At 39.3% G+C, this 20,155-nt stretch overlaps 1 protein-coding gene across 1 annotated transcript in view; it reads right to left on the minus strand.

The window, feature by feature from the left end:
• Positions 1–1,276: 1,276 nt before the first annotated feature.
• The window catches only part of ntf3 (neurotrophin 3), a 38,454-nt gene continuing 19,575 nt past the window's right edge, over positions 1,277–20,155 (minus strand). The window contains exon 2 of the mRNA XM_005460408.4: positions 1,277–2,712. Within this exon, the coding sequence (XP_005460465.1) occupies positions 1,849–2,712 (864 nt within the window). The 3' untranslated portion in view covers positions 1,277–1,848. The remainder of the gene's footprint in view (positions 2,713–20,155) is intronic.

The following is a 20,155-nucleotide window of genomic DNA, read 5'->3' on the forward strand; positions in this document are numbered from 1 at the left end:
ACAATTGATGAACTGCACCAATTTAATTTACATTTATATATTAAAAAATGCTGATTGTTTTGAAATTCAAGTCATTCCAAGCTACTGTAGTAGAGTAAAATATCCATTGAATTGGAAAATTCGCAAAATAGCTCTGATATAAAGACAAGGATAGTAAAAATCTATATGCTTGTTTTTATTAAGACGATACAAAAGCTAACCATACATGTGTTTTAGGTTCCAGTTTGTGACACTCAATAGCTAACTTAAGACAATCATCCTTAAAATGTGTCCTAAATATATGTTGTAATTTTTTTTTTTTAAAAAAAAGGCTTAATAATTGCCTGTAACAATGGTTCACTATAGTTTCAGCTGTAACCAACAATCTTACTCAATGTAACAATCTGATAAAGACCCAGGGGAGCTATAACAGGTTTGGCAACTCAGACATTTCCTTTTACTGGAATCAATCCATTGTTGGTTTTGGCTTTGTAACAAAAACTTTTTATTAAAATGTGAAAAATGCAAATTATCACTCGCACTATCTTCGATCATTAGTGAATAAACATAACAGTCTCTTTAGTCTGAACTTCAGTTGATAGTTTTCTGACTCTGATGTAAATGTAAAAGATGACAAAATAAAGACTTTTGCCACTTTTTTGTTTCTTTTCTGGCTTCTCTTCTTAAGAGGGTGAACTGAATTACTATAACATTGAATCTTTTTATTTTTATCAAAATTTAGAGACATTTCATATAATGGATAAATGCTAATAACTAAACACAATTTCCCCCCAAAATTGAAGTACTTAAGGGAATGTTTATTGTGGGAATGTTTATAGACTAGTATTAGGTCTGTTGGTTTACAACTAACAGTTTGGAATTGGCTGCATTTGTTATAAAGAGGTAAATAATGGTATAGGTCAGGAAAACTGGAACCGTTTCATATTAGCATTTAAATAATGAAAATGTTCCAACTTTAAGAAATATACATTTTTATTAAAAGGAAGAAACAAAAACAGCTCAAGATACCAGTTGAGAATAAAAATTGGTGAACAAAGCCAAGGTGGTCTGTGAATCTTGAATCTCCAGTCACTGCCAGCAGGTTCCACAAGAAGATTTTTTTTATTGGTCAAAATTGCCTCCCATATGAAAGAATGGGCTCGCTGTGTGTTACATCATAAAAGTAGTGTCAATTGTGAATGCAGTGTACATGTCTATGATCTCAAATCGGTCAGAATTTGGGCTCCATATTGGTCAGTAGGACAGGACAAGTCCCTGCCGTTCTGTCATTTTTTTAAGGTTCACTCACCAAACCATTTGCAGCAAATGCTGTCTGTAAGTTACCACGTCCTATTGCTCAGCTCTGGAGCTACACTGGTCAAGGCACACATAAAGTCTTACTGTGAAGCACCTTTGCAGCCCATCTCAGTATTACAGTCTCCGAATGAGTTCCTAGATTGTTTTGTTCCTTTTATAAACATTTTATCCTTTTGAAGAAGACTTCTTTCAATAAATAACACAAATATAGTCATAGGTCATATATAGATAGATAAACATGTATAAACTACATGCATTTCTTATAATTTAAATAATTTATATATACAGTTCTCTCTCACACACTTATTGCCTCCCTCCCCACACCCCCACCCACCCCCTTAAGTGAGTTCCTCAGTGCTGCACCAGCGTTTGGATTTAGAGCAGCACATTAATGTTGAAATATCATTTAAATGGACCTAAGATTCTTCAGTAGAAGCATCACTTTATAGCAGATTGTTGCTGGTCACCGACATGACACATAATCCTGTGATGGGAAGCACTGTGAACAGGAACTAAAATCCTACACAGGAAGTAGTATTCCCACCAACTCCCTTATGTCCTGCGACGTTTCTTTGACAATGCACAGACACAGGAAGTGTTTATGCGTATCCACCTCCAGCTCACTTGATCTTGAAACTGTGTCAGTGCTCGAACATACGACTGTGCCGTCTTGCACTGTGAGTTCCAGTTCTTGTCGTCAATGCCCCTGCAGCCATCCTTGACAGGCTTGGAGGTCCGACAGTGTGTCTCATAAAAGAACTGTCTGATGTCTTTTGTGGCACTGGTTTTAAACTTGGCCAGAACAGTCACGCGCTGTCCCTTGATGTCGTATGCTAACGTTTTATTCATCACCCAGTCGCTCACACTGTCACAAACAGAATATTCCCCCCGGTAGCTCTTGTGCTCAGTGTGACGCTTCTTTCGTGTCTTGTTTCCTGCTGCCCCTAAGACCGGTACACTGCTCACAAAATTATCAGAAAGGTACAATGGCGGTGGCTGCAGTGGAGGCCGGTCGCTCAGTAGCACTCGCGGCGAGTTATACCGCTTGTGTTGCCTGAGGATGTCCGAGTTCAACAGCATCACCGGCTGGTCCATCAGAAAATCATCACTGTGACGCGTTTCTAGCCACTCCTCTGCATCTCCTTGGTCCTCTAACGGAAAGTTTTCAATCTTGACAGGAAGCAGAGTATCCCGCGGCTCAGTGTCTCTGCTTTTCCCCTGCTCGCTCTGGTTCCCTCTGGTCTTCCCCCTTGTTAGGTCAGCCTGAAGCAGCTGGATTATGAGAGAGTTTAAAGGGTCTGGACTTGGCTGCTGCTGCTGTTGACTGCTACCCATGTTGGTTGCCTGAATACCATAGAGGTACACGAGGACCATCACATACAGCAGGATGGACATCACTAGATTCACCTGTAAGATCTGCAATGACAGAAAAAGAAGAAGAAGACGCTATAAATGAAAGTTCTGTCCTTCTAAAAAAATTGATTTAAAGTTGAATTCCTTTTCAGGGTGAAAAGCTAGTCAAACAGAAATATATCCCACATAGCAAAATTGGTGTGGCCCGGATCTGGCCCAGACAATCTGCTTACACATGGCCCACATACCACAAACAATGACAGCCCTTTGGTGACCCAGATCTGGTTTGCCAGAGGTGGCCCAGACATGGGCCAGCACAAAGCCAGTTGCAGACACACTGGTGGTCCTGTGCTGGCCCATGTGTGGATTACCTCTGGCAAACCAGATCTGGGCCACCAAAGGGCCATCATTCTTTGTGGTATGTGGGCCATGAGTAAGTTGTGTGCAGCCACGGGCCAGTTGCAGACATACTGCTGGCCCTGTGCTGGCCCAGAGCAGTGTCAGCTCTGGCCCCAGATGTCAGCCTAATGTTTACCTTAATCAAGCCATGTAATAACAACATGTGCTAGAACATAATAGTGCAAAAGTAACATGACAAAGCTCAGAGAGTGAATGGACTGAGTCTAATATAGCACTTTTCTATTCTCACAGATTACTCAAAGTTCTCTATACAACATGCCACATTCACCACACTGAGTGCTTCCCAACTACATTTATACACATTCATGCAGAGTGGAGGAACCAGGGATCGAACCACTAACCTTCAGATCACCTGCTCTACCTCCTGAGCTACAGCAACCCAGTGGTAACTATGAGTAAACCGTTACTAGGTTTTGGATAAAGTGTACACTCACAAACCTTTCAAACCTGCATTTGAAACCTTGTCTATCATAGCAGTATAGTATTGCAACATGGCATTTGGGTTTTTTAACTAAAATAGGAAAATATGAAGATAAATATTGCCATCATTGCCAGACCTGGCCCACATCTGTTTGACATACATCCTGCCATGACACCAGTCAGTCACAAGTGCCAGGTTGATGCCGGATACAGGCCAGACCTGTTTTCTATGAGCCTGGGCCACATAAACCAAACCACAATCCGGCAAGATGTGGCATGCCATCACATAGACAGTGCCATCTACTCCAGGCCTGGCCCACATCTGGTTGACATACCACTTACCATGCCAGAAGTCAACCAGCAGTGCCAGCTTGACACCAAATCCGGGCCAGACCTGTCTGCTATGTGGGTTATCACTGATGTCTACCTACATTGAAAAATTGGCTTAGAAATCATAATAAAAGCTTTTCCACAAAGCTTGTCAAGTTATACCCTACAGCTAACAACAACCTCTTTCCTATTTATACAGAGCCAGTTTTGCCATGATGCCTTTTGAAAACCAATTCACACTTTGACAGGTTTAAGACCTGAATACTATGTAACACTGGCAAATTGACTGGTTCTTATATAATGCTTTTCTACTCAAGCACTCACGGTGCTTTCAACGATGTCACCTTAACCCATACACTTTTTTCCAAATCTGAGTTCTTCTTTTTAAAATTCACATTATTGTGAACACATTGGCAATAAGGTTTCAGTATGTTGTCCAAGGATACTTTGGCATGTAGACTGGAGCAGTCAAGCACTGAAGGATCCTAAACCACAGCCATTAACAGCAGGACAAAATCTTTAAAAACCACTACTGGGGGCTATTCCTGGCTCCAAATAGACAGGGGTTATAAAAGTCTCCATGGACAACATGCACCAAGGGAAAGGGTGAGTAGTTTTCTTTGGGGGGATGTTAGGACTTCAGACTAACCTTAACTAGTTAAAAATGTTTGTGAGAACTTGAACATTTTAACAGTGTAAATAACAGCCAGCGTGCATGTGTGTACATGCCTCTGACAGAGCACATTACGGGAAATAATGCGCCGCAGCATGTATAACATATTTTTTTTAGAAGACCCATAATTTTCCTTTGACATAAAAAATGCCTGGGACATTCATTTGCATAGTAAAAACCTCACTCTCACACATGCATTCATGGTTGTGTCCCTAAAAAGGTTCTTTGCCCCTTTATAAACACATTAAACTAATGATAACGATCATGTAAAAAAAACACGGAACTATCAGTTGCTTTGCATAAATGTAGAATAAAATTTAGTTTAGATGTTATTTGGTGGAGAGACAGTTTTGTTATTGGATGGTTAACTCTTTAGTAGGAGAACACCCTGCTGCTTATTAAACAGTCTTGCATCACTGTCATATACTAATATTGATGACGAATTACAGAGATCCTGAAGGTCAAATTGTTTAGCATTATACTTAATTATGGGTTAGGCCTACCACGTGACAGAGGGCTTGGCTGTAAGAAATAAGTGAACTTAGTCATGATGTTGCCTTTCATTGTCAAATCATAAAAAGACAGAACTCTGTTTTCTGTCATCTCTTGGAGTCTTTCTTTATTAACTACGACTGTGGACTATATATTTTTAAAATTCATATGTAAATTTATGCATTTGCACAAAAAGCAGATTTTCCATCACCACATGACTTTCCCTACAAACAAAGCTGAAAGACCCTTACACGTAGTCATAAAGTTCCTCATATGAACAGCGCTCTACTACAGCCACAGTCGTTAGCAGTAGGGCAAAATTTTAGCTAATATGTTACAGCTTTTCATTTCCCCAGCTCTGCTTTGTTGAGTCATGGATCCATCAAACTTAAAAAAAACCCCCCAACAACAAACAAACAAAAAAAAAAAACAACTTTTAAAGAGAGAATTTAAAATTTAACATTTTCCAAAAAGTCATATTTTGAAATGACCATAAATACCAAAGTTGTGTGTAGTGAGTGGCTGAAGAAAGAGCAGTTAAACTAATTTGCTGCATGCTCATCAGCTACAGTGTGTTTGTGAGAATGTGATTAATATCTTTAAGATTAAGCAAAACTTTGAAGGACATGTCTAGATATTTCTTTATATATGCAAGTGCTGCTGAAAGGACACAAGCATGTTCACTAAGTCACTATTGCAATGTCTTAGAGGGAGAGGAGAAGAGGAGAAGGAAAAAATAGAGAGTAATTAGCTCAGTATTTTGCCCAGTTCATGTAGCTGTTGGATGGGGGAAGGTGGGGAGGAAGAGGCACAGCAATGTCACCTTGTAATCACTGGCTCAGAAAAGACAAGCATGTGGATTGACACACACATTTCTTTGTTCTTACTACATCACAGTTGTTTGCAGGCCCATTCAAAAGTATCGCTGCAATGCTGCTGCAAACTCACACACAGATAACAGTCATGTGGGGACAAAGATGATCATATTTGATTTTAACAGCAAACACTTTTCATTAGAGCTCCATCACAATATTCCTGTGTCCCCAGAACATATCTGAAATGCTCATTAACGACTTAAGTGGAGTGTTTATTCAAAGAAACCTTTAGCTTTTGCACAGCCTTGAGCTATGGCTTCAGAATAGAACATGTATATTTCTAAGAAGCTGTTCAGCCTTTTCCCATCAGTCTCCCACTTCTTAATGCTGTAGCAAACTGAAACAGCTAAAACCACTATCATTACAAGAAGATTATTATTTCCATCTGTAGTAATTTATGTTAGTGGTACGGCTCCGTTTTACAGCAGCATGAAAAGGAGGAGCTGGGGTTGATGTGGGTTGTATAGTGGTTTGCAGATCCAGAGCTTGCAAAGACTTTTTTTTTCAAGATAACACCATTTAATAACACATCTGGATACTCTATACAGTAATATTTGCTGGCCTCCTATTTTTAAAATGGAACTGTTTATACAAGTCAAAACCGCAGCAATTTGGTATTTGACATCACTTCCTTAAAATGACATTCACTTAACCTTTGAGTTTTCCTTCCACTTTTCATTAGACCAAAACTCTGTGTGATTGGCCTGTAAACACTTGTGCATAAAAACAAAACAAAAAATGAGTGTGAGAAATAATTTTACCCCTGCTCTCATAATGACTACCATAGAAGCCCTGACGCTGGTAAATGAGGCTGCCTTAATGAGGTGCTGTCAGTGAGTGACCACTTTTTCAGCTACTGGAGTGATATGGAGACTGTGTGTCTGCTCTGTGCTCCTCTATATCTTTTTGCATAGCATAAGAACAAATGAATATAGAAAATTGTTATGTGAAAACTTTGCCTGTCCTCACAGCTACAAGATTGTACCGTTAGTTGAGTACTTGGGTATGGTGAGGGTTATATGTATTGTTACATAGTGGCTCTGGTCACAGAAGCTTAAGTCAGTAAATAGAACCAGGCTGACAAATGTTAATGCTCCCCCAAAATAAAATCCAATAATATCTATTGGTGTGCAGCCACAGATTGTGCAGATGCAAGTCCATCTGTGACTCTGTTGACAAACTCTGATAATGAATAACAATCCTGTCTGTTTTATTGTCTTTTACTCCACATATGAATTCTGAGGTCCTTTTCCCTGTTTTTGGTGAAATGCAAGTTTTGTGTTTGCATTGACTCAGGTTCTATCATTTATTATCTAACTCACCATTCTGTGTTTTACTGTCAATGCGACTCACAGATCTGATTAACCACTGATTCTGATTAATTCACATTTAATTAATCCACCAGTGTATTCAGGCAAGGTTAGACCCTTTAAAACCCCCCACTATAGTCCATGTGTAATGGGACCTAAGTCCGGCACAAGCCACCAAAAACAGAACCAGGACTCAAACTGTGGAGAGAGCTGCTGCTGCTCGCTAACTAACTGCTCTTATTGCACCACCTCAAAAGACTTCTAGAGTCAGGGAGTCAGTTTGCTTTCAATAAACTGCTTGTTGGATTGTCTAACAGTGTTTGAAACCGTTGAAAGGTGAGTAAATTGGCAAGAATGTCTCCCTCCCTTACCTACTGAACTTCTCACTCACGCTATCTTAGACCCCCCTGACGGCATGCTTCAATAGCAGAATGAATGCACCCGGATTACCCAGACTTACTATGTGGTGGGTGTCTATTTCACTAATTATACTTTTTTTTTTAAAATTATTAGTGGTAATCATGGTACAACCCAGTGCAGTTCTGTTTGACACTGTTGTGTTCAGTTGTTCTGGCCTCTTGTGTTCAGAACAATTACACTTTTCATAAGTTATAAAAGAACGTCTGAGACGCCAAAGCCCTATTCACAGGCAAGGTGCTCTTTTCTTGGACAGAACAGACATCTATCTGATACCATGTAGGCAACTGTGGAAACAATGGTGGTGTATCACTAATAAATGGGAATAACATCCCTATTATACGGTGGCCCTGAGAGATCAAACAAACTGCAACTTAAGAAAAGACCAGCAAATAGAAAAATGCTGCTAAGAGTTGAATAACAATGGAAATGTAAAACAAAAATCTCACAAAGAAAACCTTATAAGACACAATGGAAGTGTTTTGGGGGAAACAGTAACATACAGGACGAGCTGCAGAAGTGACAAGCTAACCCTAAAAAGTATTATATGACGCTTATTTGCATCTTTTTCTCCCTCACAACTCAACGTTGTGTTTTGTGCACTGTTTTTTCTTAGCTGGTATTTTCTTAGGTTTCAGTCCATTTGAATTTTCACGGTACTTTCACGTCCTCATATAGATTACCGAAAACATTGGTGCCTGTCTGTTTTCAGAGAGGACAGGAAGTTGATATATGTTGGTATGTGATATAGGACCGATGTAGTGACCGGAATGATGAGCGAGTTAATGAGTGAATGAAAAACCCAAATAGGCTACCTATTTTGGTTACTAGTTTAGAATAGCCTACATGTGACGTGTTGACAAATTGTCCCATAGAGTTTTGAGAATGGGTTAATACAGGAGTCTCAATTTCCACTCAGTTTTCCTTTATTGTATCAAAGCAGTACTGCTCATATATTGCAGTTTGACCAAACTGAAAGTTTTCTTGTGAATTAAATTTTTTGCCCGAGTCGCTAAGAAGGTGAGAACCCAGGGATGCAATCATTCAGTTGGCGGGCATAATCGCCAAACTATTGACTCTGACTCACTGTGAGCTGGTTACCACCAAGTTAATGCACTGTGTACATGCTCTAAATTATTAAAGAAGCATGTTGGGACAAGAAGAAATAGCTAAGCCCTCGGGGGAGTTTCTGAGGAACCCTCACATTCATCTACATGTCACCAGAGCTTCTGTGTCACTGTGACAAAGCTATCACTCATTACCAGTCTGTTTTAGGGTGAGGTTATCATGAGGATCTTTTTGTAAACTTGCAGTTTTTCTTAGCCCAACCTTCACCCCTCAAACAAGAATCGCTTCTACGTAGCATGTTTACAAGAAATTCACCGCGTGCCTTTGAGCACTGTACTTCACACTCAAATGGATAATTGCTCAACGAAAATACATTTTTCATGTGACATTCAGATGGTACTGTGCCCTGAATATAGTCAGAGAACTGGGTAAAACAGGAATGCAGGATTTTGGGGCCTTGTTGCCCTGCACAACCACAAAACCCCATGTGATTCACATTAATTTAAAATGAATATTGGCTAAATGTTCTGTTGTCTGTGAACCAGTCCACTTATCCTAAATAAGTATTCTAGGATAAGGTTTGAGCCAAAAATCAGTCTCAGTGATAAATGGGACCATAAAATAAACTAATGTGTTTTAAAAAAAACTGCTTTAGACACAAACAAAATGGAAAAACGGGATATTGCTTTAGGTGCTTGATTATTTTGTCACAAAGTTCATGATCAAAATATATTATAAAAGGCATTAAACTCATCGGTTTGCAGACAGTGTCCGAATCCAACAAACACGATACAGCTGGCTTTATTTCGATTGGTTCCTCTTTCTAAAGATGGACAGAGGAAGTGCTCATAGTCGTTTGGCCAGTCTGTGCAGTAGTTCTTTCCAAGTGTCCTTTTAAAGCTTTTATAATCACAGTATACCAAGTCAGCGGGGTCTGAATTGAGGCATGGTAAACTCATGAGGCTGATGTCACAGTTACTGAACGGATGTTGATCAAGTTTGGTTTAAATATCTGAGTTTGTTCTGAGTAAATTAACAAATGATTATCTGCTTGTTTTGTATTTCGTTGTCATAACCTCTAGGCTGTGAAGTAAGAAAGGGTGTAACAAATGAGAAGAAATGAAACAAACCACCATTGAGGCTTGTGATGAAGTACACGGTAGACGTCTAACAGCTCAAGAATTGTTTAGTCATCATGGAGATTTGTGATTTTATATGCAGTACATACAGTATCCCTATATGCAAAAGTAGCTAGCAGACCTGACATTAACAGCAGACATGTGTAATTCAAGGTTAAAAATGAACACCACAGACAAAAAGACAACATGCCAGAGAAAGTTTGCTGGTCTATAGAAGGTAAGATCTCACATTTAAGGATTTTTACAGAAGGAATTCAAAACATTTTCTATTGACATTGTTTCAGAAAGAGTATATGTTAGACACCCTGTGAAGAACTTCGGCCTATTTTTCAGCCTGTTTAATTGCTGTGTCATCCTCTTGGTTACAGAGCTCATGACCATAACTGAGGGCCTGAGCAGTAAATTGTTAGATTAGCCTTAAGACCCCCTATTATACTACAGTCCTTCTTAACAGAAATGATGCCACTTTATCCACCTAAACAGGCTAGATAAAGGGGCATCATTTCAGATGCTACATCAGTTCAAGCAAATCTTGAACTCTTCCACCTGAAGAAGCAACTTACCCTTTGCATTCAGAGTCAAAGTTTTGACAGGTCAGAACTTGATGAAGACAAATCTACAAATGTGAGCTTTAACGTCCTTTAAAGAAAAATCTGGTAAAAAATGAGGCTGGGGTTGTGGGTTTAAAGTATGTGAAGTATGTGACAGGAGATTCTTTTAAAGGATTTCTTGATTTTGGAGAAAGCCAAAAAATGTGAGTAGTTTTTTATGTGTGTCAGATAGAATGATTATGTATTATTCTTCCCTGACTGCCAAGTAGATATGCAGTTGATAGTCTGTTCTCTGTAGGTTGGTTGTCGTATGAGGTATTAGTGTGAATATTAGTTGCTGTCACACATACAGTTTGTAAAAAAGTCAGCCACCCTTCCCCTGAGAGCATTTCTGATGAGGCTTTGGTGATAGATAAGCTGAAGAGCCACATGTTCTGTGTCAGATCGGTCCTGAATTTTTTCCTATTTCTTAAGGACATGACTTTCAGATTCTTCTCATTTTGTGCCATTTTCCTGAAAATCTTAAGGACATATTGCACAGAGATGTACTGTGTTCTTTGGGAGCTGCCTTTATGGTGCAAAACATTATTTTATATCTGTATAACTTTGTCATCTTGGAAGTGGGAATAGACTTATGTTTTGCTATTTTTGTGACAAAGTTCTTAAAGGCAGAATTTAAAATTGGTTCTTTGCTAATCAGTCTGGTATGTGTAGACACAATACCGGTTCATATCTTGAGTCTGTTTACTTTTATATGCTTGAATGAATCGTAAGTGGAGACAAAGAAAAGCAGCAAAAAAACACCAAAACATTCCATTGAAAATGGACGGTACTTAAAATAAAGTTGAACTTCTGCTTCCAATGAAATTAGGATATTTTGGGAATGTTGGCCTTGTATTGTAGTGGCTAGGAAAACACAAGGTTGCTGGTTTGATTCTAGCTGGAGAAACAAATTCCCTGGGGTTGCATCAGGAAGGGTTTCTGATGTGAAATAAAACAGGGGGAGCTACCTTGCAACAAATGAGCTGTTAAAAGTAGCTTTTAGAGCAACTGTAAGTTTAGCACCAGGATTGTGTGATTGATGTCACTTCCTACCATGTTGTATGAGGTTTCTGTTTGCTATCTAAATACCTATGTCTTCTCTCAATAAACCTTATTTTCCCTCTTTATAGAGGTCATTTTTTATAACTTTAATAGACAATAAACAATAATAGAAGAATGTACACACACAGAAATCACAAGACATCACTTATATCACAAGACTTATACAAACAGATAATTCAGAAACTTTTCAAGAAAAAAATCTTAACAATTATACAAGACGTCTGTTGGGACTTCATGTCAAAATGTAGAGAAAATTAGAAAATTCGGTTTATCTTAATAAACCCGGAGTAGGTAAATTTTAAGCACTTCATGGTTAAAGGAAACCTTAGTGCAAGTGAAAAACATCCTTGGATTATAAAAACAATATAAATTAATCATAGAATGATTTAGTACATTGTGACAAAACAGAAACATGCTGCTTAGCCTGGCAATATTAAAAAGAGTCAGCATTCAAGGAAGAAAACAGCAGCAGATGATCACAGAACTGTTTCTATGGTAAGGAAAAGGTTTTTTTTAGCAAATATAGCCAAGTGACGAACACTCACTTTAGCAAGGAATTTTAGACGAGCAAGAAATATTGTAAATGATCTATACTTAATGTAAATTCTTCATTTTAAGTTTTGGCACTTTAAGCCCATAGATAGATAGATGTGTCTGAAATACCTAAGCTAATCATTCCCGTAGAAAACACAGCGGGGGAAATTGCCAAGATCTTTGTTTCTCCTGCTCTTCACGCTCACTGAAGCTGTTAATCTGGAACAAGCCTGTGTTGAAACAGGAAGATGCTGCACACAGAAAAGCATACTTATATGTTCATGCACAAACTTTAGAAATCTTGCAGGTACATAAGATATTGCAAAAGATGCATGATTGTAGACAGTCTGACAGTGCAAAGGCAAAAGCCCGTGGCTTTTGAAATTGTCGCACCTTTGATTCAGACACCCTCAGGCTGGCTGCATCTTAGTAAGACCACACACAGGTTTGCTGTGTTGATATGTGACTGTGTCACAATAGTTGTGATAGGTAATAGACTCTCATAAATGTGGCGTTTTGTTGAATCAGGCAATGGTAATTCTTGCCTGATGCTTTGTGTTGTTGCAGATACTTAATGAATCAGATAACTTGCCATCAGAGAAGAACAGTAGCATAGTTTCAGTGAGACGATAAACACCGGGCAAAACAGAAATTTTGAATTTTTGCCTAGTTTAATGCAAAATCATACCCTATCGTCTCCTTAATAAGTGGGCCAACCTGAATAAAACATTGCACAAACATCACACACACAGCCATTTGTCTACATGTCTTAAAAAAAGATTTTATTATGAATCAAAAATTTTTATATCTATTATGTTCATTTCATCATCCCCTTGTTAATGAAATGTTACATTCTCTGTTTAGATTGTCTCACGTGTCACATTCACTTACATGTCCTGTAACTTAATGTTCACCAACATTTTTATCTGCTACTGAATTTTGCTCAACTCACCACTGACTGTGAAATATGGTAGCACTTCCTTTTTGGCCTGGACAAAAATCTGAGGGCTGGATGAATTTAGTGTACACAGAAGCGGACTGTGATTGTGCATACAAGGTGGTCTGTTCAGCTTTTGTTTTTGAGTGTGGAAACAACAGAAAGGCATTCTAACACATGCAGTGAAGAGCGAAGATAAAGCTGCAGTGCTTCTCTCTCACTTCTAATATTGAATTTGAAGAGTTTTTATCAGCTTGTTTTCAGTTTTCAGATTTTTCTTTTTTTCATTTTGATTTTCTAATTAAGGTTTTTGCAAAACAGGTACAACATTCAAAAAGCATCACCATTTATCTTAATACATGCAGCTGAAGTGTCCATGCACATCTTTGTTGCTCACTGGCAAATGACAGTGAAGCCTGTTTATGTGCACCTCCTCTATCCAAGTCTACTGTTTGCCAGTAATTGTGCCAAGTTAACCACAGACATAAATACACTGCGTGTGTGTACACGATCTTCCAACACAAAACTGCCAGTGTGTGCGTCTTCTGCATGATCTCCAGTATGTGTTCATTGGTGTTTCGTGTGTGTGTGGTTACATAGAGGTTCATGAAGGATATGGACCGTGAAGAACTGCAAATTTATTTAATGAAACACAAAACTAACCTCACTGCTTAAAGGAAAAGACTGAAAACTAATATTTTGTAATCAAAGACAGGCTTTGAAAAGTATTTACACATATAAACCACATCCCTGAACATTTATTGCACTTATTGTGACATGAGGTCTGAAAACACTACAAACTAAATATAATACAGTTATCTTCACCTAAGCTATTGATGTCACGGTTGCAGAGATTGCAATATGTCTAATTCACACAAAAATAAAGCTAGAAGTGGCCCAACCAACCAGATGCTACAATGTTGGACTTAAGGATGAGCAAAGAGAGAGACAGAAAAATTAAAGATGCAATTTAGCCTCTTTTAGCATGCTGTTTTGGTTTCCCAGCCCACAAACTTCACTCGAATGTGCCTTGTTTTCCAACAATAGAAACCAAGCAAATAAATTAAAAGCAAATAATTTAAGCTAACCTAAAAATTAGAGCATCAAAATGCAACAACATCAGTAAAATCTAACACAATCTTTAACAAATTCTGATACAGGGTTTTAAGACAACCAGAGGTCTTGTATACAAGAGGCCTTTCTTTTCATTTCCACTGCTTCACATTCATTCCTGTGAGCACAGGTCCCACCTGTGGCTTCCAGGAACTGTTTCTGACAGTTTGGTCACAAATATACACATGAGTTGCCTGCTGAAGGTCATTTTGCAGGGCAGTGCTCCTTCTGTGGAGAAGCTACCAGGAGGAGATACTCCCCTTGTGACATCTGTTCCCAGTTTGTATTAAAAATGACAGTATGTGTGATTCACAAGGGAGCAGCTACCAGTCCTGCTGATGGGATGACGTCCATGCCCAGGTACTGTCCAGTGTCCTGGTATCTCTTCCACAGTCTTGAGGCTGTGCTCAGACACATAGCATATATTGATATGCCATGCCGGAGGAACCAATACTAACACTAGCTAAGGACACTAGCAAAAATCAATCTGAATGGATGAGAAGAGAGTGGTGGTCTGAGGTCACTACCTTTCCAGTTCACCTGTTGCCACTTTCATTGGCAACAAAGCAGGAGAAACAGATTCACAGTCCAAATGCTTCCAAATTAGACAGACTGGGATGCCTGGAGTTTGAATTTCCGTTATACTGTGAAGATCACACGTTCCCTTCATTTTTCTAAATAGTGTATGTATGTGGATGTGTGCTTATGTGCCCACAAAAAAGCACAAGACAATCTGTCTATCTGTCCCGTGTCCCAGGATTCCAGAAAATAGGACAGAAAAGGAAAGTAGAGCGCAAAGACTGACTTCAAAATGACAGCAAAGAGCTCAAAGAATTGCCACATATTGTCATTTTCAATACAAACTGGGAGCAGGAGCAGCAAGGGGAGCGACTGAAAAATGATTATGGCTGAGCAGTGATAGGAGGCTAAGGCAGGAGTTGTGGGAGAAGATTAAGGATTTTTGAGAAGATGTGGTGAAAGGGACACTGAGAGGCACTCCACTGTGTAACCTCCGAACTGAAGGTTAACTGCTGGCACTGATGCTTAAGAAGGAATGCCTGTACTGTTTTAAAATGCTACCAGAGAACAGGAAATCATAAACCCATAAACATTTGCATATTGGGTCAAATTTAACTTCTCACACAACAAAGACCAAATGCATTTCACATGCATATTTTGAGGCATAACAGCAGATATTTTCCTGACACTAATTTACTTTCTTATGGTTTTATTTTCCACTTTCAGTCAACTTTCAAGCATTTAACACTGAAACGTTTTTTCTCCAGCAGAATTGAATACAAGAGAAAATATCAGTCATGCACTGTAGTTTCAGCCTCTTGTGAAGCTTGATTTAATTGGTCGTTTGAATACTTTTGCCTGTATAGACTTGACTATCTTGCTATAGATCCATCGACTGATCCACTCAAGTGATTAAACTTGTGCTTTGGCTGCCAGGTTAAAAATGTAAGGACGTCAGCTTTAAACTAATTAGTGATTAACTGCTGTTTGTGGAGCAGCAACAGAGTAGCAAAGAAAAGCTCTTTACTCAGAGTCGTAGAGTAAAACGAGGACCTGGGGAAACACCAATGTCCTGACAAGAACCTCCAGTCAGGGTTTTTGCACCTGTGTCGTACATAAAACCAGCATAGTGTTTAGTATACTCACACCTACTTAATGCTAGATTATATTTGATGTCCTTTCTCACTACATTTTCAGGTGGATGCAATGTCTCCATGTGCTCAGTTGTTCTTTAGATTCTGTTACACAACAGATGCTGCCAACAAAGCAACTAGATTACTAAAAGGAGCTACAACTGTGTTATAAGTGAAGTAGAGCTATATGCATTGCACAGCGGCTCAGCCAACGTCTGCCATTTCTGTTGTGTTACTGTTTTGTTGTGTGTGGTTTGTTCTTATGAATATTGTAAGGGAACTAATTATGGTGCTCCAACATGATGGTACATTTTTCTTATATTAATTTTTTTTCTGTATGAAGGTGCTTACAGCCAGCTGCTTGCAACAACAAACAGTTCACAAACGGACACATTATTTTTGCAAAATTTAGTGGAAAGTAGAATTACCTATCATGACACTAAGTATTGGATGCTAGACATAAATGATTTGTTAAAGGTATAAACGTTCTATTAAATTGGACCTCTTATATTTTAACATATTTTCTGTCTAAACTTTTACTTCCCGTGACCCTGATAAGGGGAATGAATAAGGATGGATGGATATACTTTTGCAGATATACTGTGGATTATCAAATTAAGCATATAATAACAAATCACGAGAATGAGAACTGTATGTACCCCTCTGAGCCAAAAGTCCCATATTCAGATAGTTTCTTATTCTCTTTGCTCTGTGTAATGTCAGTGAGAATGGAGTCTGGCAATCTAAAGCACACAGCGCTGCGAGCACAGAAGTCCCACCCACCTGCTGTTCAAACCTATTGTTTACAAGTGGCAGCCAATCAAAATAAAGCTGGCTGCAAGACAAAAAAAAGGGAAGGAAAACAGCTTATTTGAGATAGTGGATGAACCACTGTAAGGGGCAGCACTGAAGCCCAGTATTAGAGAAAGATTATTTTGAACTGTGACAATGTTACTCTAGTGAAGTCCAAGAATAGAAACTACGGTGCTGGAAATGAGCAATACAGTTCACTGCATTAGTGTGTAAATCCAAAAAGACAGTCAGACGGACTAAAGGAGCACAATTGTAGACATTCTAAAAATATCTTATTGAGCCACTGATAAGTTAAGGCCCTGCATGATAGTGAGGAAAGCAAAAAAGCCATTCGACCAACAGAACAAAAGCAGCAGTAGGATTTGTTGGATTTACACTTGTTTTTTTCTAAACAGCTCAATAGGAGAAATACAAAGGTAGACCGCAGAGCTAATAAAATACAAGGAACATCATTCTTCCACTACACACAGGTACTGAGCGAGCCAATAGTTGGGAGGATGGGAAAGCAAGACATGAGCAGTCCATTTGCATCGCCAAGTAATTTTCTTGGTGCAGTTACACTTGATATGAACACACCTGAACTAGCTGCAAAATAGATGCTGTTCAAATAAGACAGTTATGAGAAATGAGATATGAGAAAGCTGCAGAAGTCCAAGGACAAAAGTTAGTAAAATAAAAACAGAAATAAGCCTAACCTTAGGCTAACCAGTTATTCCTGCCTACTTGTCTAAAAATAGGTTCTGACAGTAATGCAAACATCACCACCTGAAGTTGTCTGAATTCAACTTTAGCTTCTTGGAACTTTGATGTAAACAGCTTCAGCTTCTTTATGCAGAAAAATGAAATGAGTCAACAGGGATAACTATCATTTTTCCATATTAGTGCTGTTTTGTCCCAAGTCCATTTTGATTATCATCGCAAACTGTTAGCTAAAATAAACACCCTTAATGCATTTAGTAGAACTTTTTCACCTTTGGGGCTCCAATCAGAACCAGTTAGAAACCTGCAGTAACCGTGGAGACCCCAGTGATGTTGCAGTCAGGGACACTTATTGATGGGGCTTAGTGGAGCAGTGTGCCAAACCAGCAAATCCTCTAGAGAGATTTTCACCCAGCAATGTCTGAGCCCTAATGCTGTCCAATTGACTCCAGATGTTGCAGGACACACACACACACGCACACACACACACACACACACACACACACACACACACACACACACACACACACACACACACACAGCGTGACAGAGACTTCCAGTCCAGTCTGTCGCTCAACTTCCATTCAAGTGTTTATTCATCTCTGTCCTCATCAGCACAGAGAAACTTAACAAAATGTAAAGTGTGGACATGGAGGGGGATGAGAAAATCCCATTCCCATTTGTTACATAGTTGGAGATATGCTGTGTGAAAAGCTCTGTGTAATCACTGAGCTATTTATGACAAAAGGCTCAAAGAGTAATCTGGAGCTCCGAAAGCCTAAGCATAAAAAGTTTAAATAAAACACGGGTAACGTGTGGAATGTTTGGTAGACTGTTCCAACTAATATACTTTTATTTTAAAAACTCATATTCCCTACCATCTGGCCTGCTAGCATGGCAAAAGTAAGGAAAATGATAAACAGCCAGAGAGGGTTAGCAAGTGGAGTACTGATAAGAGAATACCTGAAATGTCCCACAATTTTCAAGCATTACCCGTGACACACTAAAAGCTGTGGTACAAGCCTGTGATCATCAAGGCTTGGGGTTTTTGTTATATTTCAAAACTAATCGTAAAACAAGATCTTGAAAAATAGATTTCCAACTCAGCCATTTGATGTAGAAAACAGAAAGATGTATTAAGGTCGCGCCTTTACGTTCTGCCACCTCCCACCTCGCTCTCTTTCAAGCCTCTGGGGTGTTATGGTAAGTGCAGGGAAGGGCAGAATTCCAATCATAACAGTGAATTACCTTCTGAATGTTTTGTTGCCATGAGCCAGGTGAGTCATCCACATTCACAATGATTATCTCTTAAGAATACTAGTTTGTGCCCGTGCGTGGATGCAAAAGCAAGCGACGCGGCCGCTGTAGAGTCCATGGCTCCGCTGTAGCGCGTATTTGTGTGTGTTCAAGAGAGGGAAAGTGATGTCAGTGTGTGTGTGCGTGTGTGTGTGTGGTTATAAAAGCTCTGTGTGAAAGAGAGGGAGTGGAAAGCTTCAAAGCATTTTGAGGTCAAAGTGTTGTGTGTTTAGGAAAGTCTGCTGTCTGCGCACACACAGGTCGGGTGTGAATTCTAACTCAGAGTACATGTACGTACACATGTACATACCTACAGGTAGGCATTCCTTTACCTTTCAGAGGAAAAAACAAGCTTGAACACACACCTTGAGAAAATAAACCACAGACAGGAGAAAGACGGACTATTGCTCGTGATTTTCTAACCACACAGCAATGTAGTAAACTGTTTGTTGTGGATTTTGCACTTATTCATACAATAAAGGTACAAAACAGAGTTGTTTCAGTGCTTGCAGCTTGCCTTGGGGGCCAAAAATGACATGACAGCTGCTGGAGCACATGCTTTGCGAGCATGTGCTCTGGTGTTCTTTCCGCTTGTTGTGCACCTTCCAATTTCGGTAACCTGCTGCAGCATGGCCAGGCTGCAGGCAGGAGTGTGCGAACGGGTCAGTGTTTGCAAACATGAGATTCCCGTGCGGCACAGAGGGAGGCTGCTGTTACACTTGAAAGAGATAAGATTTTCCACATAAAACCCCGCTAGTGTTTTCTTTTTCTGTTATGATTTCTCGCAGTGCTGACATTTCAATTTCAGCACCGCAGTGATGTTTACGTCTGAGCTAAATCACTCGTTGCCTAGGAGCGCACGAATGCACCTCAAATGCCAGTGTAAATGGTTACAGGTCTGTTACAACATCACAGTCCTGACCGTCAAGCATAACCTTGATGTTAAGAGATAGTGGCCGAGGTAGGTAGTACTGCAACATGTTTAGAAAAAATACTTTTAATTTTCTTTATATTAATTTTTAGGCTTAAAAGAGACCTTTGGGTCTTGAATAGCTTGCTTATCTTACACTAAGACTTGGTGCAACTCCTCAGTTAACTGCCTGTCTGAAACAGCACACTCTCCTCTCCTTAAGCAAACTAAAGGAGAGGAGAAAGGGCCATATGATGGATATCAGCTTTCACTGGCATACAGAGTGAAGAGTAGAAAAAACTGATCCTGAGCTTTTCTGGGGATTACTCAGACTTAGACTGAAAGTCTTATTTAAAACTTTTGTCGTATTTAATATGAGCATCCACTATTGTAACTGTGTGTTATATATAACAGAAAATAAGGGCAAACAGTATTTCCTTTAACTTCTCCTGCTCTTTTTCCATTGTTTGGGCAGGTTTGTAAAAGAGATTGTGGTTTAGGTCGATGAATATTAACCTTATTTTTCAAAGCTTGACTTTCTGAGTGTGCCAAAGAATTCACCATAGCTCAGAGGACAATCATGCTGCAGCTGTGATATATACAATTTGCATGCATGATGCATGGGAATAGGGTTTTAGTTGTATTCAAGAACGACTCACAAAACAAGATCTCAGCCATTTGACGTAGAAAACAGAAAGGCGGGTCAAAGTTGCTGTGGGATCTCTGGTCTGGACATATCTAAGCAGAAATGTA

This window comes from Oreochromis niloticus, linkage group LG17 (genome assembly GCF_001858045.2).
Source record: "Oreochromis niloticus isolate F11D_XX linkage group LG17, O_niloticus_UMD_NMBU, whole genome shotgun sequence".
Lineage (NCBI taxonomy): Eukaryota > Metazoa > Chordata > Actinopteri > Cichliformes > Cichlidae > Oreochromis > Oreochromis niloticus.